A 24,848-nucleotide genomic window follows, 5' to 3' on the forward strand; every position below is an offset into this window, starting at 1 on the left:
TCCCACCTAAATTTTATTTTATTTTTTATTAGTTCTTCTGTTAAGAATGAGTATTTCCTCCGTCTAGCTAGAGTTTGGTGAGTCACTTCCTTCATGATAACTATTTTATGATCTTTATAGAATACTGATTTTTTTGCGCTTTTAAAAAGTATTTCATAGAATCATAGCCTCAGGTTCCTGGGGATGCCACCAAAAAATGGCAGTTCAAAATGCCCTATCCAGTAGTAAAGCAATAATTCGCTTTTTTTTACACCAAAGGTGGCCAGTATATATCAGCAGCAACAAAGGTCTTCCAAGCAAAGGTAACAGCCCAATTATTATAGGCAATTCTGGTATGGATCACAGGCTTCACATCTAAAGTAGAACAAGTTCAATCAGGGTTTCTTAGAAAACTGTTTGCTGTCCCCAGTTCATAGAATCATAGAATCATAGAATCAAAGAGTTGGAAGAGACCTCATGGGCCATCCAGTCCAACCCCCTGCCAAGAAGCAGGAATATTGCATTCAAATCACCCCTGACAAATGGCCATCCAGCCTCTGCTTAAAAGCTTCCAAAAAAGGAGCCTCCACCACACTCCGGGGCAGAGAGTTCCACTGCTGAACGGCTCTCACAGTCAGGAAGTTCTTCCTAATATTCAGATGGAATCTCCTCTCTTGTAGTTTGAAGCCATTGTTCCGCGTCCTAGTCTCCAGGGCAGCATAAAACAAACTTGCTCCCTCCTCCCTGTGGCTTCCTCTCACATATTTATACATGGCTATCATATCTCCTCTCAGCCTTCTCTTCTTCAGGCTAAACATGCCCAGTTCCCTAAGCCGCTCCTCATAGGGCTTGTTCTCCAGACCCTTGATCATTTTAGTCGCCCTCCTCTGGACACATTCCAGCTTGTCAATATCTCTCTTGAATTGTGGTGCCCAGAATTGGACACAATATTCCAGATGTGGTCTAACCAAAGCAGAATAGAGGGGTAGCATTACTTCCTTAGATCTAGACACTATGCTCCTATTGATGCAGGCCAAAATCCCATTGGCTTTTTTTGCCGCCACATCACATTGTTGGCTCATGTTTAACTTGTTGTCCACGAGGACTCCAAGATCTTTTTCACACGTACTGCTCTCGAGCCAGGCGTCCCCCATTCTGTATCTTTGCATTTCATTTTTTCTGCCAAAGTGGAGTATCTTGCATTTGTCACTGTTGAACTTCATTTTGTTAGTTTTGGTCCATCTCTCTAATCTGTCAAGATCCTTTTGAATCCTGCTCCTGTCTTCTGGAGTATTGGCTATCCCTCCCAATTTGGTGTCGTCTGCAAACTTGATGATCATGCCTTCTAGCCCTTCATCTAAGTCATTAATAAAGATGTTGAACAGGACCGGGCCCAGGACGGAACCCTGCGGCACTCCACTTGTCACTTCTTTCCAAGATGAAGAGGAAGCATTAGTGAGCACTCTCTGTTCGTCCACTTAACCAATGACAGATCCACCTCACCATAGTTTTGCCATCCCTTGTACTTTTCTAGCATAAACTAATTACCACATCTCTTGATGTTTTGTGCTTTTTGACATATCCGGTTAGGACTCTGTATACCCTGTCCACGTCCTGTCCTATTATTTCTGTACTCTTCTAGCAAATCTGCTAGAGGATCAATCATTATCTGTATGGCATTTTCATTCTTTGATTCTTCTAAATTCCTGATTCTTAATTGGTATTTCAATTCTCTATTTTCTAGGAGCCCTGTTTGCTGCTGAATTTTTTGACTTAAATTTTTTATTTTGTTAATCCTGTTCTCCATTTTTCCTTGGGAACTAATTATTTTTTTATTTTCCTTTTTCATTTTGTCAACATCTTCTTGTAGTTTGCCTATGTCTTCTTTTAGATCTGTCTTCGTGTTCTGAATTTCTTCTTTTAATTCTTTATGCTGTTTACCTTGTTTGGCCGATAACTTTTTGATTTCAGCTAATATATGATTCAACACTGTCTCCTCTGTTAGGGAGTCTCTTTTTGTTTGCGCCTTTACTGGTTGTGGAGTTTTCCCTTTCGTACCCTGCATTGCCATTATTTTTCCTCCTTATTTAATTTTAATTATTTAATTTTTATGTTTATGTGTTGTTTATTTATTTTTGTTTTCTTTGTAGTAGTTCGTATATTATCCTGTTTCCTGTTTGTATTCTCCTATTTCTGCTCTTTTCCTCTATTTTTTTCTATTTCCTTATCTTTGTTCTTCTTGTCTCTTTTATTCTGTCTGCGCTGTCCCTCCTTGTCCTTAAATTTCCCTTCTCTTACTCTTCTTCCACCTTTCTTCTGCCTTTTGCCATCTGGCTTCGCCATGTCCTCTCCCATTTTCTCGCGAGATGTCTCTGGTCTCGCTTGGCCTCCTTTCGCGTCTTCTTGGGTGATCTCTCCAGTCTTCACCTTGTGAGTCTCGTGGTATCGCTGTCCGGCTCCTTCGCGTCGTGGTCTCCTCCTCCTTTCTCCTTCTTCATCAAGGATGTCTCTTGGCGATAAGATCGCCACCCCTTCTTTTTCTGTCACCAAGCCAAAGCAAGGTTGGCAGTCTCAAGGTCAGTTTGTGGTTTTATTTTCTTAATTCTTTTCTTATCATGGGGGGGGGGGGGTGAAGGGGGGTTTCTTTACCTTCAAACCATGTATTATAGGAAACCGCGGTGCCTCTTTTTTTCCTTTCTCTTTGTATAAGTTGTATAAATTGTGTAAGTTTAAGAATATAAATTTAGGAGTCCACTATTTCTCTTCCACAGCCTACTATACCTTCTGTCCTTTGGGTCCCTGCCGGCCGACCCTTTCGGTGATCGGCCGTCGGTCACCGTGGGCCCTGGATCTCCTGTCCCTTTTTGGGAGGGAGCTGTTGGAGTTTAGCTCTACCCAGCTGTGGTAGTTAGTTAGTTAGTTAGTTAATTTTAAGGACTTTCTTCCGTTTTTTATTCCTTCCTTCCATATGGTCTTTCTTCCCTTTCCCCCCTCTTTTTCCTCTTCCTTTCCTCTTCTTCCCCTCCTTCTTTTCCCTCTCCTTCCCTATTTACCTTTGTAGTTTGTAGTTTAGTCCTTTTGTCTTGTAATTAAACGTTCCACCACTTCCATCTTGTCAGCTGAGATTCTTAGAAGAGCCATTGAATTATTATTTTCAGTATGTTCGTATAAGATTCTCTCCTTCTTTTCTCCTTCTTTTCTTTGTGCCAGTGGCTGATAGAGCGTTGGGAAGCTTAATCGCTTCCTGCTTAGGCTTGTGTCCACCCTGTTGTGCCCCGTTGCCAGGTGTTTTTGGATACATCCTTGAGGGGGGCACCTCTTAGACGCCATCGGCCGATGGCACCTCCATGACCTCAGACCATCAAACAGGAGAGGTTTCGACCCCTGACTCAAAAACCTAGCAGCTCCTGTGCGGAGCGCATGGGAGCATGTCCTCCATCATGCAGCCACCAACCAGGTGTGATTTTCAATGAACTTTATCACCCATCCAATGCCCTATCCTTATCTGGGGTTGCTTTGAGAGGCATAGGCAAAAGGTGTTCGCCAGCTACTGCATCTCCCTGTCTGTTGGACTCAGAGGCAGTTTCACTTTCAAGCCCATTCTCCCAAACAGAATCTAAACTCCCCTCATTTCCCTCATTGAAAAACCCATACTTTCTCCCCGGCCCTGGAATAACAATCCCCTCATCGTCATCAGCTGGCTGAACCACAACAAAGACAATGGTACATCATCAGGAGAAAGAGAGAAGCAGCATTACATATAGATAGAAATAAATAAATGAAGTTCCACAGCTCTGGCTTTGCAAAACCTGAGCAGGATTTTGAAGAACTGGGTGGCTTTTTGGAGCTTCTCATTTCCAAAAGTTGCAATAATTTGATGTCAACTTGACCAAAATTAACTGCAACAATGGCATAAAATTACGAGGGCTGAATGAATAGTAATGCCTCCACCTTCGTAACTCTTCAACAGATGGCAGTACTGGTATGCGGCAGGTACTGGCTTGTTCAGTAGACTCTCCTCTGCAGTTCCATTTTGGTGGGAAGCCTTAGCATTGAATGGTTGTGTTGTTAAAGTGCGAAGTATGGAACCCTGCCAGATGGTCGGTCAATGCAACTTAAGCAACGTGCAGTCATGGAATTCTTGACAGCAGAATATGTCACCCCGAAGGAGATTCATCAGATAATTTATTTATTTATTTATTTCGGCCATTTATACCCCGCCTTTCTCACCCCCTAGGGGGGACTCAAGGCGGCTTACATCCGGCACAATTCAATGACCACAATTACAATAAAATGCAATAGCAAAACACAATAGATTAAAAACAGACAATTAATACAATACAATATAACACAATACAATATCAACTAAAAACCACTCTAAAACCTGCGTTCATCGTGTTCTAAAATCTGTCAATCCGTTTAGCATTGCCATAGTCCTTTCCAGCTGTAGTCATCATTACCATGTTACCCTGCCAGACTACCCAAATGCCTGGTCCCATATCCATGTCTTCAGCTTTCTCCTGAAGGAGAGGAGGGATGTTGACAATCTAATTTCCCCGGGGAGTGAATTCCACAGACGAGGGGCCACCACTGAGAAGGCCCTGTCTCTCGTCCCCACCAGCCTCACTTGTGATAAAGGTGGGGCCAAGAGCAGGGCCTCCCCAGAAGATCTTAAACTCCGTGGTGGGACATAGAAGGAGATACGTTCGGACAAATGTATATTTGTGGTGATTATGTTGATATGAGTTGGTTGAGTTAGTTTAAAGATATTGAGGTGACACCTTCTGCTTTCAAAAATTCAATGACTACACGTTGCTTAAATCGCATTGACCGACCATCTGTGGAGGGTTTTATATCCTGGATCTGGTCTGAACAGGGCAGGAAGCAAAATCATTCTTTTGCAGACATTGTCTCCCTTTTCTCTTATTGTTTTTCTCTCCCTCTCCTGTCGATAAGCCCAGAGAGATATTCAACATTGAGAGAACAGTGAAGCTTAGCCATTATGAGGCTCAATGTCTTTTTTTTCCTTCCTGGAAGCCCTGAATAAATGTGAAAAATGGATAGTAATTTTGGGGAGGAAAAGGGCAGAATTCTCTGGCAAATATGCTTTTGTGTCTCAAGGGGATGGAGAACGATGCTTCTTACTATGGACTTCAGACGTGATCAGAGCCGCTGCTTTTGTAATTGTGATAGGTTCACATGTAAGGCAGATGCTATTAGCTGTCTCAATTAGAGGAGTCTCATTAAGTCAGGGGCCAAGACAAAGAGAAAAGAAAGTCTCCTTCTTCCAAAATAGAACCTACAGAACCTCATATTCCTTGGCAGTCTCCCATCCAAGTAACAACCAGGGCTGACCCTGCTTAGCTTCCAAGGTCAGACAAGATCTGTTGCCTCTGGGATATTTAGGCAATTTGGATTTTTTACACTGTTGTTGTTTTTGTGTGCCTTCAAGTCCTTTCTGGCTTATGGTGAGTCAATCGCACAGTTTTGGAGGGGATTTTTCTTTGCTTTCCTCTGAGGCTGAGAAAATGTGGCCTGCCAAAGATGGGTTTGGAATGGATTTGAACACCAGTTTCCAGAATTATAGTCCAACTCTCAAACCATTAACCCAAGCCTGGTTCTACAATTTGATCTTTTGTGCACACAAAACTAAAAACTGTGGTTTTATAATGTCAGTTTTAATATAGGTGCTGCCATAATGTTTTGACAGAAGGGCATCCATTGCTCAAAGACAGAGTAACTGATGTGCATCAGGACTGTCAACAAATGCACATCCGGATGCCAGCTAAGAAGGGCCACAACACAATGAGAGTGGCTGGTGCATATCAGAGGCCCTTAATGTGCATCAGGAATGCCTCGTGTGCATTGGAGGACGCCTGCTGATGCAAAGATTTCCATTTTCACAATGCACTAATAGAGTCCATTGCACTTCTGTGATGAAGTTGCAGTTTCCTAAAGCTGCAAAATGTGAACTGTGCTTTAGGGTCTTGGTCTCAGTGCTTTGTTTGTTTTTTAAATGGAAGCAAGTTTCTAGTTCTCATTTTTGTGCACAGAACTCCAGATGAATGAATCAATACTATTGCATGTAAATATGGGACAATGCCTTTATAATGCCCAAAATAGAGCCCTGATCAACAAAGATGACTGTCTGAGCATGCACACCATTATACATTGGTACCACCCAGAAGCAGCTGGTGGATTCCATAGATGCATCTAGCATCTACACTGTAGATTTTATTAAATTATTATTATTATTATTATTATTATTATTATTATTATTATTATTTGAAACACAACAAGATGAATCCACAGCAGACAAGATCACTCTGCTGGCTGTTGTATTGGATCACACGTCGGACACTTCCCAAGTGTCCAGGACTGTGTGATGTATCGGCAAATAATGCGTGCAGATCCCAGCAAGGTATCCTTTTGCAACTGGCAGATGGTAATTTTGTCAGCTCCAATCATGTTTAAGTGCAGGCCAAGGTCTTTAGGCACTGCACCCAGTGTGCCGATCACCACTGGGATTACCTTGACTGGCTTGTGCCAGAGTCTTTGCAGAGTCTCTGGCTTGTGCCAGAGTCTTTGCAGTTCTATTATTATTATTATTATTATTATTATTATTATTATTATTATTATGAACACAACAAGATTAGTACACAGCAAACAAGATCACCACTGGGATCACCTTGACTGGCTTGTGCCAGAGTCTTTGCAGTTCGATCTTTAAAACCTCATATCGTGTCGGTTTTTCCAGTTGTTTCTCTTCAATCCTACTGTCTCCTGGGGTTGCAACATCGATGATCCATACTTTGTTTTTTAACATGCTTCTAAGGTCAGGAGTATTGTGCTCCGATGGTATTTGTGGCACAAGTTCCAATGAATCATCTGAGCAACGGTGTTATGACTCTGCTTATAGCCTGTCTGCGTGATCTTCTTGCAAATCCCATCCCTAAGGATGGGATCTATTGTTTCATCTGCTTCCTTGCAGAGTCTATACTTGGGATCTGTCATCAACTTTCCAGTACTGGCTTTGATGGCATTTGTTCTATTGGCTTGATCTTGGACTGCCAAAGTCAGACCCTACATCTTCTTTTCAAAGTTCCTTTATTTATTTATTTCTTTATTTATTTATAGTTGGCTTTATCTCCCCAAAGGGGACTCAATGCATTTTGAAAGCATTTCATTGCAGTGGTTCCATGCTATGGGTTTATGGGAGTTTTACATAGCCTGCTAAAGAGGGCTGGTGCATCACCAAACTACAACTCCCATGATCCCATACCATTGAACCATGGGAGTTAAAATGGTGGCAAACTGCATTCTATATGTCAGCAAAGTGGGAAATCTATCAGGTTTTCATCTGTGCTTTAAGGAACCTTCCTAAAGGACTCTGTTGCCCAAACAGGTTCAGCACTTTGGAGACTTCCTTTAAGGTACAAGCGAAGGCCTGAACTGGAGTCTTCATCCCACTGACATGGCTCTGTTTTGACTGTGTTTTTTCCTTCCCAGTTTCCAGTGCAAGGCCCCGATCCAACCATGGGGAAGCAGAACAGCAAGCTGCGTCCGGAGATGCTGCAGGACCTCCGGGAGAACACCGAGTTCTCGGACCTGGAGCTGCAGGAGTGGTACAAGGGATTCCTGAAGGACTGTCCCACTGGGATCCTCAATGTGGAGGAGTTCAAGAAGATCTACGCCAACTTCTTCCCGTATGGTGATGCCTCCAAGTTCGCTGAGCACGTCTTCCGCACCTTCGACACCAATGGTGACGGCACAATCGACTTCCGAGAGTTCATCATTGCTCTGAGCGTCACCTCGAGGGGGAAGCTGGAGCAGAAGCTCATGTGGGCCTTCAGCATGTATGACCTAGATGGGAATGGGTACATCAGCCGGGAAGAGATGCTGGAGATCGTGCAGGTGAGGAGGGCCCCCTCGCTTTCAGGGCCACAAATATGCCTCATGGGGCACAGATGCAGCAAGGCTGGGAGGTGGAGTAGTTAGAGCAGTGGGTTAGGGAAACTGTGCTGGAGTCACACCCCTTTGCATCGTCTTCTTCTTCCCTCTCATCCTTCCTCCTCCATCCTTCTTCTCCTCATTTTCTTCTTCCCCTTTTCTCTTACTTTGGCTTTCCTCCCCTCCTTCTTTTTCCATCACCCCCACCAATTCTCTTCACCTTCTCTTCCCTTCCTCCACCTTTCCTCTTCCTCTGTCCACCTACATCATTCCTCCTACCCATTCTTCCTTCTCTACAATAATTCCTCTTCCTTCTCTTCCATTTAGCAAGAATGGATTGGGAAGTATTTAGATTAGAGCAGGCATGGGCAAACTTTCTAACTTGGGGGCCGCATGGTGGGCCAGAGCAGGTTGGGCAGACTTGGGGAGGGGGTTCTCCCCAAGTCCCTTCCCTGCCTTTTCCTCCTCTTCCCCTGGTCTCTAGAGCAGCGGAAAGTCAGTTTTTCCCCTCCTCCTCAATGGGACACCCTTTCAAATCTTGAAACATGGTTCTCATGTTCCCTCTCTACCTTCTCTTCAGCTATACGTCCCCCAGGAGGAAAGGTGGAAGGAAAAAGAGAAGGGAGGAAGAGAGGGAGGGAGGGAGGGAGGGAGGAAAAGAAGGATGGAAAGAAGGGAAGGAGGGAGAGAAGGGAAAAGGAAGGAAAAAATGAAAGGAGAAAGAGAAAGAGGGAAGAGGGAGGAAAAAGGAAATGCAGGAGGAACAAAAGGGTGGAAGTGAAGGAAGGGTGGAAGGGAAGGGAAGGGAGGGAAGGAGGAAAGACGAAAAGGAAGGAGAAGGGAGAAAGAGAGAGAGAGATGGAAGGGAGGAAGGGAGGAAAGAGAGACGGAAGGAAGGATAGGATGGTGAGAAAGAGGAAGTTCTGAGAAAAGAGCTCAAGGGGCCATATCCGGCCCCCGGGCCTGGATTTGCCCATACCTGAATTAGAGCATTGGTTTGGAAAGTCATGCAGGACCATGCTCCACAATTCTTTCTCCTCCATGCATTCATTTTTCTCCTCTGACCTTCCTCTTCTTCTACTCTTCCTCCTCCTCTTCCTCATTGGTCATGGGGGTTCTGTGTGGGATGTCTGGGCCACTTCTATCATTGGTGAGATTCAGAAGGCTCTTTGATTGTGGGTGAACTATAAATCCCAGAAACTGCATCTCCCAAATATCATGGTCTATTTCCTCCAAACCCCATTTGAGCATATTGAGTATTCATGCCAAGTTTGGTCCAGATCCATCATTGTTTTAGTCCAAAGTGCTCTTTGGATGAAGGTGAATTACAACTCCAAAACTCGAGGTCAATGCCCACCAAACCCTTCCAGTATTTCTGTTGGTCACGGAAATTCTGTGCGCTAAGTTTGGTTCAATTCCATCGTTGGTGGAGTTCAGAATAGCTAACTATAACAATGAATCCCAGAGTTCAGAATGGTCTTTGATTGTAGGTTAACTATAAATCCCAGCAACTACAACAACCCCACCAATTTGGCTGTATTGGGCATTTGCGCCAAATTTGGTCCAGTCAATGAAAATATATCCTGCATATCAGATAGTTACATTACTATTCATAACAGTAGTAAAATTACAGTTGTGAAGTAGCAACAAAAATAATTTTATTGTTGAGGGTCACTACAACATTTTATTTATATATTTGTGTCAGGAGCGAACCAAAACAGTTGTATTGCATTAAAAAAACAGGCAAACAAACAAATAAAACACAAAGTTTGCAGACTTGGTATTCTATTAAATGTCCTTTGACCAGTAGCTGACCACTTGGAGTGCCTCTGGTGTTTCCGCAAGAGGGTCTTCCGTTGTGCATGTGACAAGGCTCAGGTTGCATTGCAGTAGATGGTCTGTGGTTTGCTCTTCTCCACACTCACATGTGGTGGATTCTACTTTGTAGCCCCATTTCTTAAGGTTGGCTCTGCATCTCATGGTGCCAGAGCGCAGTCTGTTCAGCACCTTCGAAGTTGCCCAGTTTTCTGTGTGCCCAGGAAGGAGTCTCTCATTGGGTATCAACCATTGATTAAGGTTCTGGGTTTGAGCCTGCCACTTTTGGACTCTCGCTTGCTGAAGTGTTCCAGCAAGTGTCTCTGTAGATCTTAGAAAACTATTCCTGCTTCTTGGCAGGGGCTTGGACTGGATGGCCCATGAGGTCTCTTCCAACTCTTTGATTCTATGATTGAGTCTATGATTTCTTGATTTAAGTCATTGGCGTGCTGGCTGATACTCAAACAGCGGATGGGCCGGGGATGTCACTCCCTTGGTCCTTTCACTATTGGTTGCTACTTCCCAGCGGATATCAGGTGGTGCAATATCAGCTAAACAGTGTAATTTCTCAAGTGATGTAGGGCGCAGACAACCCATGATAATGCGGCATGTCTCATTAAAAGCAACATCCACTCAGGCCCGTAGCCAGAATTTTTATTCAGGAGGGGCTGAGTTTGATTCGGGGGGGGGGGTGAGTCTGAGTGAAAGAGAGTCTACCCTAGCAAACCTTTTGTATCATTACCCCAATACCCCTCAAGCCTTTTGCATAGAATTATGGATTTTTTCCCATAATTCTATGCAAAATAAGTCTCTCCAGAACCACAACATAAGGAACTGTATTAATGGGTCGCAACATTAGGAATGTTGCTAAACACTGCCCTGTGACTTGCTTTGTTCCCCCAAGTTGATATTTGGTCATTTGGGCCATTGATGTCTCCTTCCATCCATCATTTTCAGATGTAATACATCCAAGACTGGACTTTCCGGAACCTCCCCAAAAAAAGGAATTTCTTGCAAAATATTTTTGCAAGCCCTGAGTTGTTTTTCCTTTACCTATTATTATGCTTATTTATCATAGCCTATCACCAACCCATTGTCTTCCATCCTCCAGTTGAGTTCCCAAACAAGAGTGGGAAGAAAAATGAAATAAAATGGATGAGCCCTGGGTATTAAACCTGCCTTGCCGGCAATTAAAACCATTCCCCCCGCCCAGTTTAATCCACGAAAGCCCCGGTTGGTTAAGATGCTGATTAAACCGATTAAAGCTTGCTGCCCTAATTAGAGAATGGGGAGAAATCCATGCCGCAAAGGATCACTAATCCGAAGCGTGGGCCATTAGCAGCAGGAGTTTAATCTACTATTTAGATTGATTAAAGCGAAGAGTTTTCATGGACTGTTTTCTGGGGGTCAGGAAACATTTGGTGCATTTGGGGAGCAAGGACATCATCATATGTCGGCCAAATTTTTACATCTTATTCCTGTTTCTAGGAAGACTTTTTGCTCTGGAATCCTGGAAGTTGTAGTTTGGTAATATATTGGTGCATTTTATGCCACCGAGGAGCCCCCGGTGTAGTGGGTTAAACTGCTGAGCTGCTGAACTTGCTGACTGAAAGGTCGGTGGTTCAAATCAGGGGAGTGGGGTGAGTTCCTGCTATTAGCCCCAGCTTCTGGCAACCTAGCAGTTTGAAAACATGCAAATGTGAATTGATCAATACATATCGCCTTGGTGGGATTGTAATGGTGCTCCATGCAGTCATGCTGGCAATATGAACTTGGAGGCGTCCATGGACAATGTTAGCTCTTCGGCTTAGAAATGGAGATGAGCATCAACCCCCAGAGCCAGACACAACTAGACTTAATGCCAGGGGAAAACCTTTACCTTTACCTACCTTGGTGTCATTTAGGATGTTCAGAAGCTAGATTTAATGTTCCTTAAGTACCTTGTTCTGGGAACAGCTCCTGTAGCTAAGATTTCTTTCTTAATTTCCAAATAGGAAAATGTGTTCTCTGTGCATCTGTGAGCAAATAACAAACTGTGCACCGCTGAGTTAGCACATAATGCTAAATGGCATCGTCAGGGAGCATGGCCCATGGGGTGCATCTACACTGTGGAATGAATGCCGTTCAACCCCACTTTTACTGCCAATGCTATGGAATCCTGGGGAATGTAGTTTTGTAAGGCCTTTCACCCTCTCTGCCAATGAGAGGTTGTGCCTCATCAGACTACAACTCCCAAGGATCCTGTATCATGGAGCCATGGCAGTGGCAAGGTGCATTCATTCTTGATGCACCGAAGATCACAGGGAAACTACAAATCCCAGGATTCCCATTGTTTTCAGCCATAGCAGTCAAAGTGGTGTTAAACTATATTAATCCTATAGTGTAGATGCACCCTAAGACCTTCGAAGCCTCACGAATTATGCTCCATGGAGATGAAGAATGCATCTACACTGTAGACTGGATGCAGTTTGGCACCACTTGAACTTCCATGGCCCAATGCTATGGAATCCTGAGAATTGGGGTTTGGTAGAGAACACTTGGAATACTATAACTCTCAGGATCCCATAATACTGAGCCGTGGTAGTTGAAGTGTTATCAAAGCAAGGTCGTTCTACACCCAAGGCCTCTCCAAACTACAAATCCCAGGATTCCACTGCATTGAGGCATAGCAGTGCAAGTGTTGTCAAACTGGATTAATCCCACAGTGTAGATACCCCTTCTAAGCCCCATGAACTGTGCTCCACAGAGATGGAGAGAGCATCTCCCCTTTGGAGGAGATAGAGCAGAACATAAATGAAGTATTATTATTATTACTATTATTATTATTATTATTATTATTATTATTATTATTATTATTTGAAACACCACAAGATGAGTCCACAGCAAACAAGGTCACTCTGCTGGCTGTTGTATTGGATCACACGCCAGACACTTCCCAAATGTCTAGGACTGTGTGATGTATCGGTGAGTAATGTATGCAGATCCTAGTAAGGTGGCCTTCTGCAGCTGGGAGGTGGTAATCTTGTCCATGCCGATTGTGCTTAAGTGCAGGCCAAGATCTTTAGGCACTGCACCCAGTGTGCCGATCACCATTGGAACCACCTTGACTGGCTTGTGTCAGAATCTTTGCAGTTCAATCTTTAAATCCTCATATCGTGTCAGATTATTATTATTATTATTATTATTATTATTATTATATCTCTGAAGTGAGATCAAACTGCATTCATTCTATAGCATAGATGCACCCTCCCAGCTTGTAAGACAGTGGAAAAACTACACTTTTGCCATTTACAGTAAATGGCTATTTATTTGGGATGTTCCTCTGTCTGGGGGCTGGGGGAACCCACTCGGGGATGGGATTTATGCCGGATGTGAGTAGCCTATAGCTCCAGGCAAAGAAACGCTGGGGACCCCATGGGATACAGGAAAGTAGCTCAGGTTGCAAAGGAAATGGCTTCAAGCCATGTTCCAGGTGGGAAAGAGAGACAGAGCTTGCTCCAAACTGGGTCTCTGAGATATTTATAAACCAAGAGCCTCCGAAATGCCCTTGGCAGGGAGAAACCGGAACACCTGGAGAGGTGGGAAACACTCACTGAACAAAAGGACTGGGAGAATAACATTGAGAGGGTTCCAAAGTCCCTTTGGGTTCCCCAATTTTGGAAAGATCCATAAGAGCAAACAATACCCCTTTGAGGTTGATCATCCCAAATTTGATAAGGAATCCCTTTGCTGGAAATTGAAGAGAAAGGGGCTCTTTGTGCCTAGATTTCTAGATTTTCCTCCCATAGATCACAAAGTGCTTTTGTTTTTATGGGGATATATTTCATTCAAAAGAGGCATCTACTACCAAGTTGCTCTCATATGATAATTCATTTATCCAAGACCAAACAGTATTATTTGAAACACGACAAGATTAGTACACAGCAAACAAGATCACTATGCTTATTATTATTATTATTATTATTATTATTAAACACAACAAGATTAGTACACAGCAAATAAGATCACTATGCTGGCTTTTGTATTTGATCACATGTCGGACATTTCCCAAGTGTCTAGCACTGTGCGATGTATCACCGAATAATGTGTGCAGTTCTGAGTAGGGGGGCCTTTTGCTGCTGATAGACCGCAATTTTGTCAGTGCCGATTGTTTTTAAGTGCAGGCCAAGGTCTTTAGGCACTACACCCAGTGTGACAATCACCAATGGGACCACTTTTACTGGCTTGTGCTAGAGTCTTTGCAGTTGTATTATTATTATTATTATTATTATTATTATTATTATTATTATTATTTGAAACACAACAGGATGAGTCCACAGCAGACAAGATCACTGCTGGCTGTTGCATTGGATCACACATCAGACACTTCCCAAGTGTCTAGGATTGTGTGATGTATCGGTGAATAATGCATGCAGATCTGAGTAGGATGGCCTTTGGCAGTTGAAAGATGGTAATTTTGTCAGCTCTGATTGTCTTTAAGTACAGGCCAAGGTACTACACCAGTGTGCCAGTCACCACTGGGACCACGTTTACTGGCTTGTGTCAGAATCTTTGTCATAATAAAAATCATCATCATCATCATCATCATCATCATCATCATTATTTGAAACACAACAAGATGAGTCCACAGCAGACACTCTGCTGACTGTTGTATTTGATCACACTTTGGACACTTCCCAAGTGTCTAGGACAGTGTGATGTATCGGTGCATAATGCGTGCAGATCCCAGTAAGGTGGCCTTCGGCAGCTGGCAATCTTGTCAGTGCTGATTCTGCTTAAGTGCAGGCCAAGGTCTTTAGCCACTGCACCCAGTGTGCCAATCACCACTGGGATCATCTTCACTGGCTTGTGCCAGAGTCTTTGCAGTTCGATCTTTAAATCCTCGTATCGTGTCAGCTTTTCCAGTTGTTTCTCTTCAATCCTTCTGTCACCTGGGATTGCAACATCGACAATCCATACTTTGTTTTCTAACATGATCGTGAGGTCAGGAGTATTGTGCTCCAAAAGTCTGAATTCGGAAGTCCTACAGCAGCTTGATGTGTTCCTTCCCTGTAATATTTTCCAGCTTGTGATCCCACCAGTTCTTTGTTGCAGGCAGATGGCATTTGTGGCACAAGTTCCAATGAATCATCTTAGCAACTGTTATGGGCCTTCGAGTTGTTGTGATGAGCCTTCGAGTCTCATTAATGTATGGTATTAACGAGACTCAAAGGCCCATCACAACAGCAACCGACCAAAATGACCTCGAACTACAAAAAGGGGAAAAATTAGACAGGATTTGGCCTCTCTGCCTGCTGCTCTCCTTTTTACCATGACCAAAATGAGAGAATTTAGAAGAAAAGGGGATTGTGACAGATATCCCTTCAAAAAAGCCTATTAGGAGATTAGTCAGGTAAGGGATTGATCGTGATACAGTCCAAGCAAATCTTTTTTTGCTGCAAAGATTCCCAGGATAAAATGCAACTGTTCCCTTTACAGAAAAAAGGATCCTTTTCTGTAAATAAAGGCTTGCAAAAGTCCAGATAAGAGTGTTTTATCATACTATGATTTAGGGCCATGATGGCAAACCTATGACATGGGTGTCAGTACTGACACACGTAGCCATTTCTACTGACAATTTGTTTATTTATTTTATGCCATTTAAAAAAATAAATAGGAAAGAAAGTACTTATTCCATAGAGAGAAACCCAGGCTGCAGTAAGCCTCCTTAGAATCAATTCCGTGCATGCATGGAAAGGGGCCTCTTCCCTACTGCTCGCAAAAGCAGGCCGAAGCCCTGCCCAATCTTCATTTAAGTAAAAGCCCTGGGCGGGAAAGGCCATGCCTCTTCCTTGTACCTCCGTTCCCATTGGCCGCCTGGAAAGAAGGCCCCACCCCGGGAATTTCAAAAGTTCCTGGGCCCACCTCTTCAGCCACGCACAATTCCTTTCTTCCTGGTTATGTGAGGCTGCTCCGCTGGTTCTTGAGCCAGGGAGCTCCACCCCCGCCCCATTTTCCCCGCAGGCTGCACGCACAACACTGAAAATGGTGAAAAAAGGCAGCGTGTGGGGAGGTAGAATGAACCCCCCCCCCCCCCCGCAGCTGAGTCCAGACTGCTGTTTGATTGAAGGTAAATTCTAAATCCAAGGAAATCCCAGATGTCTCCTCCTTCTCCTCTTCTTCTTAATCAGAGGCTGAATGGCCATCTATCAGGAGTGTTTTGATTGTGTTTGTCCTTTATAGCAGAAAGGGCTGTATTGGATGGTCCTTGGAGGTCCCTTCCTACCCTAGAATTCGATTGTTGTTGTTAAGCAGAGTGTGAATGTTCATATCTCAGGAGTGCTTTGATTGTGGGGCAGGATTGGATGGGCCTTGGAGGTGCTTTCCTACCCTAGAATTCGATTATTATTATTATTATTATTAAGCAGAGAGTGAATGCCCATCAGGAGTGCTTTGATTGTGGGGCAGGATTGGATGGATCTTGGAGGTCCCTTCCTACCCTAGGATTCTATTATTACTAATACTATTATTGCTGTTGTTATTATTATTAAGCAGACTTTCTCATTATTTAATTTTCCATACCACCAAACTGTGCCACCTCTCAGGCCAACAAGTGACCATCACTTATAAAAACACTAAAAAACATAGCAGAAGAGACTTAAAAAGCCAAAAAAGCACAAAACCACATATATACACATATACACAAATATATACACACATACACACACAATACACATATACACAGAGTGGGCCACAGCAACGTGTAGCAGGGGCAGCTAGTTTAATATAAATATGTAAACGCCTTAATATTTAGGAAACATTGCAAAATAATATTAGTTTATTAAATTATTAAATAAACTAATATTATTTTGCAATGTTACCTAAATATTAAGGAGTTTCATATTTAAACTGAATGATAAATAATATTACTTTGCTATATTATTCAAATATTTAAAATGCATTAAATTAAATGTCAAATTAAAATTCAACTTATCATTTCATTTAATGCATTCTGAAATATTTGAGTAATATAGCAAAGTATTATTTATCATTTAATTTAATTTAAATATGTAACTCCTTAATATTTAGGAAACATTGCAAAAATATTTAATTATTATTAATATTTAGGTAACATAGCAAAATAATAATGGTTTATTTAATTATTAAGTAAACGAATATTATTTTGCATGGTTTCCTAAATATTAAGGAGTTACATATTTAAATTAAATTAAATGATAATATTACTTTGCTATATTACTCAAATATTTCAGAATGCCTTAAATGAAATGGTAAATTGCATTTTAATTTGATATTTAATTTAATGCATTTTAATTTAATGCATTTTAAATCTATTTTAATATATACCATATATATATATTAGGCCTGGGTAACAACGGAAAAATTTGTTTCTAAAATCGATTCGTTTTTTGGGGGTTTTTGCGTTTCGTTATTTAAAATAATTACAAAATTTTCCTTTTAAAAAGTTCGATATTTACGAAATTTCGTAAATGTGAAAAAAATTACAAAACATTAACGAATCGATTTCCAAAACAATAACGAATCGATTCGTTAATGGCGGACGCGACCGTGAAATACGCTAAAAAACCTCCAAAAACTTCTGAAGCTTCCCTCTCCCTCTGTTGTTGACTGTTGGTGTGATATTATAATTTTTTTTCACTAATTAAACAAAAAACAACCATAAAACTTGCCCCAGACATGTGGAAATAATAACGAAACGACCTCAAAACAATAATGAAACGAATACAATAACGAAATGCGAAGCATTTACAAAACTATTTAAAAATTCGTTTTTTAAAAAAATTGCTCCAGAATGGTTCGTTATCGTTTTGTAATTTAAAAAATTAACGAATTATTAACGAATTACGAATTAACGAAACAAAACCGCCCAGCTCTAATATATATATATATATATATGCCTTAAATATGGTAAATTAAATATCAAAATATTATTTTGCAATGTTACTTTATTATTGCATTATTATTATTAGAAAAACATTAAATAGCATATTAAATGCTAGAAATACATTTAAATTAAATTAAAAATAAATAATATTTTGTTGGGTTTTTAAAATTATATTTTTATTAAACACTCCAAAAAGGATATTATTTACATAAAGAGGGGTAGAACAACATGATAAGAGAGAAAGTGGGAATTACAATTATATATTTTTTGTTATTTAAATTAAATATTGCGAAATTATGGTTTTTTTCCTTGAAGTGACACACCACCTGAATTATGCTTGGTTTTTTGGCAAATTTTGACACACCACACTCAAAAGGTTGCCCATCACTGGCCTAAACTGATAAAACACATTGTTGCTAGTCATTGTTGCTACCTTACACAGAACTGTGCACTTAATTGTTACTTTAGAGGACATGTTTTGGCTGCAATCATAGGGCAAGCCACCTGTCAATTATAGTTAGGTTCCCTGGGTTTGGGTTTTTGGAGGGAATAGGAGCCATTTTGAGTTCAGTCCACACAGAGAAGCTTTCCATGCAGGACATAATACCAAGAACTCCTGTACAAAGCTTCATCTTCTATAGCTTGGCCGGGGTTATACAGCCCACAGCTTGGCCAAGGATCATACAGCCTTACAGCTCCTTTGCCTAGGGACCTCAGCCAGCCATCACAGAAACCTGAACTCCTTTCCCCCTGGAAGTCTACAAAGCTCTGCTTGGTAAGGGTCTCTCATGGAAACCAGAAGCAGTTGGTACCAGGTGTAGGGGCTCCACACCAACAGAGGCAAAGACAGACTGCCCAGATTAGAAGTTAAGGATTTCCCCATTAGTTACAGTTAAGAAGATAGTGCCTGTTCACTATGGACAAGATTGAAAGAGCCAATAAACTGTTAAGAAAGCCTTAAAGTACCTGTTTGTTTTAATTAATAAAGAACTTTGTTGAACCTTTAAGTATTCTAGAGACTGTGTTTTAAGGAAATCCAAAGGCCTTTAATCTGAGGCAGCCCCAGCGTCCCGTTGGGCACACAGAATTTATGTCCTGTCTACAGTCTCATGCACAGGCCCAGCGTGCAGCAGCACAGTAGAAGATGAAGCTGGTGGCTTCTGCCCCAGTAGAAGATGGAAGCTGGTAGCTTCTGTCACCCGGGAGTAGAAAAAAAGCTATAAAACAGGGACTGCACAGGGCCATTTCAAGTTCCATTATCTGTATCCATCTGCCTGTGTTTCTTCATTTTCGGCCATCTTGGAAGGGTAGCCCACATGACCAGAAAGGAGGGGCTGGCAATCTCCTTCTTTGCTTCAAGCTCCACCTTCCTTGCAGAGGAGCCTGAAAGTCTGCAAAGTTTGCTACAAGTTCCTGCCTTTTTGAAGATCTACTCAGCTAGCTTTGCAAGGTTGCTTCAATCCCTGCTCAGTCTTGCACAGCTATTTGCAAAGTCTTCAGCCAGCAACCAGCAGACCTCAGCAAGATTGCAACATTTTGCTCCAGCCAGAAGCAAACCCTGCTCAGTTCTGCACAATTTGCTACTTTGCAAAGGCTCCAGCAACAGGAGCCAGCCCTGCTCAGTCCTGCACAGTTTGCTATTTTGCAAAGTCTCCAGCCACAAGCCAGCTGTCTTAGCAAAATTGCAACATTTTGCTTCAACAACAGAAGCAAGCCCTGCTCAGTTATGCACAGTTTGCTATTTTGCAAGTCTCCAGCCAGAAGCAAGGTTTTCCCGCCCTTTTGAAGCAAGCACTGCTAAGTCCTGCACAGCATTGCTAAATTTCTTAAGCCATAGGAGGAAGCTTTTCCCGCCCTTTTGAAGGAATCCCTGCTACAGCTTTGCATTCTCAGGTTCCTGGAAAGGAGCCTTTTGCAATCACCTTTGGCTTTTTGCAGCCTTACAGCAAGAGTTGAATGTGCATTTGAATTATTGTGTCTTCTGTGTCTATTCTGCCTTAAAGTGATAAGTTTTGAGTGTGCTAAAAATGGCCTTGATATTTGCTTGCTCTATTTGTTGTTGTAATTGCATTTATATACTGTTTGCTGCATCCTATTAAAATTGCATTGTTATATTGCTTGCCCTGTTTGTAGTATTTGCATTGATGCACTGACTGCTTTATCGCCTGCTCTTTGTGCTTATGATTGCATTTTCATATTGTGTGTTCTATTGACTGTTGGTTATTGATATACTGCTTTACTTGTCAGTTTACCTGTATTGCTATACTGTTTTGGCAATTTGCTGTCATGGCTCACACCTTGAGTTCCCCAAAGTCAGAAGGTAAAGCCTATAGCCTCCGTTCCCAGAATTCCCGGCGCCCATCCCAGAAAGCCTTAGATGTGCTTCTGCAGGAGGAATCTCTGCTTACAGATAGGCTTGAAAGCGTATGGTATGGCTTTCTATTGTACACCTCGACAGCCAGTTACATCATTCTGAGGATTTAGAGAAATCTCAGGACATCAGAACAGATCTTAAGGTTTTGATTAATAAGTGGAGAGGCTTAGTTGATGACGTCACTCAGTTGCTTAGTAAAATTAACAGCCAGGATGCAGATTCTAGGGCAATTCAGTTTTTGAACAGTGTTAGGTGTAGGGAAGTTAGCTATGCTCATTTGTTTCGTGCAGCCGACTTTGGTCCCTCCTCCAGAAGGGACAAAGAAAGTCAAGCTTCACCCGCTGATAGTGTGATCCCTGAGCTCCTTAAGCATTCCCCAAAGGCTTCAAGTGCAAAGGACAGTCAGGCAAGTGCATCTTCCCATAGCAAACATAGCCATGCCAGCAAGAAGCACAGCAGCAGATGTGACTCAGCGTCGGGATTGTCCATCTCTAGAAGCAGCTCCTCATTAATGAGCGCCTTGTACGCCAAGGAAGCAAGGCATCTGGAACTACAAGAAAAAATACTTGAGGCTGAAGCTGAGGCAGCAGCTGCAGATTTAGACCTGGACTTTGAACGGGCTCAAACCAGGTTAGAGGCGAAATTGAAGTTGTCACGCATCCAACAGGAGGCAGCACAGAAAAGGGTCCGTGCCAACATCCTGGCGAAGGTGCTGCAAGGAGAGTTGTCTCAAGAAAATGTCAACCTTTTGCCAACCCCTCCAACCACGCCTCTTCTTCCAGCCCACATTAGTTTCCAAGACAGCAAGCTGGTGCATGCAGACAGTGACATCGTACCACGCAGGCAGGCCGAGCAATTCAGGGCCAGGAGCCCACAGCCACCAACTCAGGCACCAAAGCCCAGTCCGGAAACCAGGGTTTTGCCCATTCCTGAGGCCACAGGTGTCCCCTGGAATGGACCTTCTAGATTTCAGAAGAACTTCACCTTTACCCCTGACCAAACACCCCTTCCGTTTCTGCAAACTCCTCAGTCACAGTTTGAGTCTTTGTTCAGGAACCCAAAGAAGGATTTGAGGGACAAAGGTGTGGAAAAATTCTCTGACTGGGCAGAAGATTTCCTCCTTTGGAAAAAGACTTTTCAGCGAGCCATTCAGAGTTTAAGACTCACCTCTGAGGAACAATTGACTCTTATGATCGCCTGGCTCGGTCCAGTATTAGCTCAGCAGGTGAAAATAATTTTCTCAGCTCTCATCGACCAACCAGACAGAGCATTGGACACTGCATGGACGAGACTTGACCAGCGCTACGGGTCAAGCACCCAAAGCAAAGCCTCGCTGATGGACAAACTTCATAAGTTCCCAGTGCTTAAACCTAAGGACTTTAAACAGCTTTGGGACCTGTCAGACTTATTGATTGAGCTCCAGTCAGCCAAGGGAAACCCACAGCTTCCAGGGTTTGCCTGCCTGGACCAACACTTGTCCCAAACTGCCATCACTCAGAAACTGCCGTTCTCCTTGCAAGAAGAGTGGGGCAGAGAAGTCTTCAGATTCAAGCAGGCCAATCATCAGGTCTACCCACTGTTCACCCATCTTGTGGATTTTGTTACAAATGCCACCATGCAACTCAACGACCCACAGACAGGATTTCCAACTCTTTATGGGACTCCAAGGACAGACAGGCCCATCAAAGATCCTAAGAAATCTGCAAAGGACAGTGGTGCTAAGAGAAACATCGGCGTTAAGTCCACGGAGACCAACTTATCTCCAGCTGATGCCAAGACGACGCTTAAGGATGTTTTGTGTTCACTGCATGCAAAACCCCACAGTTTGGCCGACTGCAGGGAGTTTGCCAAGAAACTTCACGCAGACAAGGTTGAGATCCTCAAGAAGTCCTGGATCTGCTTCAGGTGCTGTGGTGCAATTCCCCATCAGTCAAAATCATGCAAAGAAAAGATAAAGTGCGAGGTGTGCCAACCCGAAAAGCATTGCTCAGCTATGCATGACAAGGATTTCGTGCCCTCCAAGGTCAAAAGCGAAGCCATCAGTCAACACTCCCCAGAAGTTTCGTCTGGGGCTTCATCAGGCACTGAGGCACCCTCTGTGGCCTGCACACAGCTGTGCGGCAACCCAAAGAAAACCAGGATTTGCCATCCCATTTGTTTGGCAAAGGTCTTTCCTGCCAACAAGCCTTGGATGAAGAAGAAAATGTATGTGGCCCTTGACAACCAAAGCGACGGTTCCCTGGCCACCCCTGACTTCTTCAAAATCTTTAAGGGACAGGCAAAGACTATTGTGTCAGTTCACGACAGCTGGGCTCAATGATGACACGAGACATCCATCGTAATCAAACAAAGAACTTTACTATCAGATACTCAGACACAGAAAAGCCGGGATTGCCTGGTCGCAGCAGGCAATCCCTTATATACACTCCCACTTGTTCGAAAACAAGACTCCCGCCAAACCCAAAACCCCGCGCAAAAGCTTCCCGCCACCAGACAACTGCCTCCCTTCAAGGCCACCAGCTGCAGGGTCCTTATCAGGGCGAAGCGTCAGGAGTCTAGTTTTCGGCGCCAAATTCTGGGCTCCAGAAACTGGATCCTGACATGACGTCCTCCCCTCTTCTTCCTCCTGAAATGGAAACAGGAAATATCTCTATATGCTTTCTGGGTCGAGAGGGCCTTGATATTTTTTGAGTAACCCACAGTGGAACACGGGGTGGACTTTCCCCAAACTCTTGGGTAGCTTCAACTTATACGTGACATCATTTATTTTGTTCAAAATTCTGAACGGACCCAAGTAACGTGGGGTGAGTTTTCTAGACGGCGCGTCCAACCTGATTTTTTTGCTGACAGCCAGACTAACTCGCCCTTCTCTAACTTGTCCCCCTCCGTTTACAATCGGCGAATAGTTTGTGTTTCTTTTGGGCTTCCCGCAGTGATGTAACCACCCCTTCCCAGCTGGCCCTCATCCTGTCTGCCCAATCTTCCTCCCTCCTTTGCTCTCCTTCCTCCCATCCCGGCAACTTTGGAAGGGGGGAACCTCTTGGCCGTAAACCACTTTGAATGGGGACTCCCCGGTTGTGGAGTGCGGGGCCGCGTTGTACGCCAATTCTGCATAAGGGAGAAGGTCCACCCAGTCCGACTGACGTTGGTTGGTGTATGATCTAAGGAACGTCCCCAAAGTTTGCTGAGTGCGTTCCACCCCCTTCCAGAATTTCGCAGTGAACTGAACCCCTCTGTCACTGATGACTTGGTCTGGACACCCATGAAGACGGTAAATGTGTTTTATAAACAACTCTGCTAGTCTCTCTGCTGAGGGGAGTTTAGGGAGCGCAACAAAATGTGCCTACTTGGAGAATAGGTCAAGGACCGTCCAGACGTACCGTTGGCCCTTGCTGTGAGGAAGTTCCCCAACAAAGTCGAAGGCAATCGAGCTCCACGGTCTCGTGGGGTCAGCCACCTTTTGTAACAGGCCTGAGGGCTTCGTTGTGGGAATTTTGTTTCTAGCACAAGTGTGACATTTTGAAACATATAATTTGATGTCACCTCTCATTCTTGGCCACCAACATTGCCTTGCCAGTAGTTTGGTAGTTTTAGTGACCCAAAATGACCCGCACTTTTATTGTCATGACACCTCATCATCATCTCCTCCCGCAAGACTTTGGGAATGTATGGTTTTCTGTTCATGAACCCCAATCCGCCATTCCACTCCACCTTTTCCTTATTCTCCTGGAACCATTTGTCTTCCTTGTATGCTTGCTTCAGTTCGTCCTCCCAACTCTCTCCCCCTCCTCCTACTCCAACAAGCTCTTTGCTGCGCTCTGCTTGTGCCCTGGTCACTACCGCCATCCCCCCTCGCTGCACTGATATGAGGCTCTCGAGCACCCGCTCTTCTTTCCCCTCCTGTTTAGGCATACGAGAGAGCGTGTCTGCAACCACGTTCACTTTACTTTTGTGGAATTTTAATTCAAACTGGAAACGGGAGAAGAACTGAGCCCACCGAATTTGTTTAGCTGACAATTTGCGGGGAGATGTTAGGTACTGTAGGTTTCTATGGTCAGTCCACACCTCGAATGGGACTCTGCTCCCTTCTAACAGGTGCCTCCAACATTCTAGTGCCTTCATTATTGCAAGCACTTCCTTTTCCCAAATCGGCCAATTGCGTTCTGTCTCAGTAAATTTTTTGGATAGGAACCCACAAGGTTTCAAGGTTCCTTCAGAATCTCTTTGCATAAGCGCTGTCCCGTATGCCCAATTGGAGGCGTCGCAATGAAGCACAAACTGCTTGGCCGTATCTGGGTGAATTAAAAATGGTTCCTCTGTGAATCTGCACTTCAGCTTTTCAAAGGCATCCTGACACTCCTCTGACCACACTAGCTTAGCCCCCGGGGATCGTGTTTTAGCCGTCTCTCCCCTCCCTTTTGTTTTCAGCAGTTCTGTGAGTGGCAACGTGAGCTGGGCAAAACCTTTTATGAATGACCAGTAAAAGTTTGCGAACCCCAAGAATGACTGTAGCTGCTTGTGTGTGGTTGGGGGCTCCCATACCTTCACGTCCTCCACCTTCGTGGGGTCCATAGCAATACCTCTGTGGGAGACCCTATACCCCAAGAAGTCAATTTGCTTCTTATTAAATTCATATTTGGCTAGTTTGGCGAACAATTTAGCCTCCCTTAGCCTTTGGAGCACTTCCCTTACCAATTGGATATGGTCTGCTTCATTTTTACTAAAAATGATTACATCATCAATAAAACAAAAGACCCCATGGTATAACAATGGGTGTAACACTTCGTTGATCATTTGCATGAATGCCCCTCCCCCTTCTTTTAGTCC

General features: G+C 43.4%; 1 protein-coding gene across 2 annotated transcripts in view; it reads left to right on the plus strand.

Moving 5' to 3' along the window:
* LOC137095166 (neuron-specific calcium-binding protein hippocalcin) overlaps positions 1-24,848 on the plus strand; it is a 75,151-nt gene that overhangs the window by 25,395 nt on the left and 24,908 nt on the right. The window contains exon 2 of one of the 2 annotated variants that reach the window (XM_067461511.1): positions 7,489-7,893. In XM_067461511.1, coding sequence (XP_067317612.1) covers positions 7,516-7,893 — 378 coding nt within the window. In that variant the 5' untranslated portion in view covers positions 7,489-7,515. The remainder of the gene's footprint in view (positions 1-7,488; positions 7,894-24,848) is intronic. The other variant, XM_067461512.1, reaches the window with a different exon arrangement.

This window comes from Anolis sagrei, chromosome Y (assembly GCF_037176765.1).
Source record: "Anolis sagrei isolate rAnoSag1 chromosome Y, rAnoSag1.mat, whole genome shotgun sequence".
NCBI lineage: Eukaryota > Metazoa > Chordata > Lepidosauria > Squamata > Dactyloidae > Anolis > Anolis sagrei.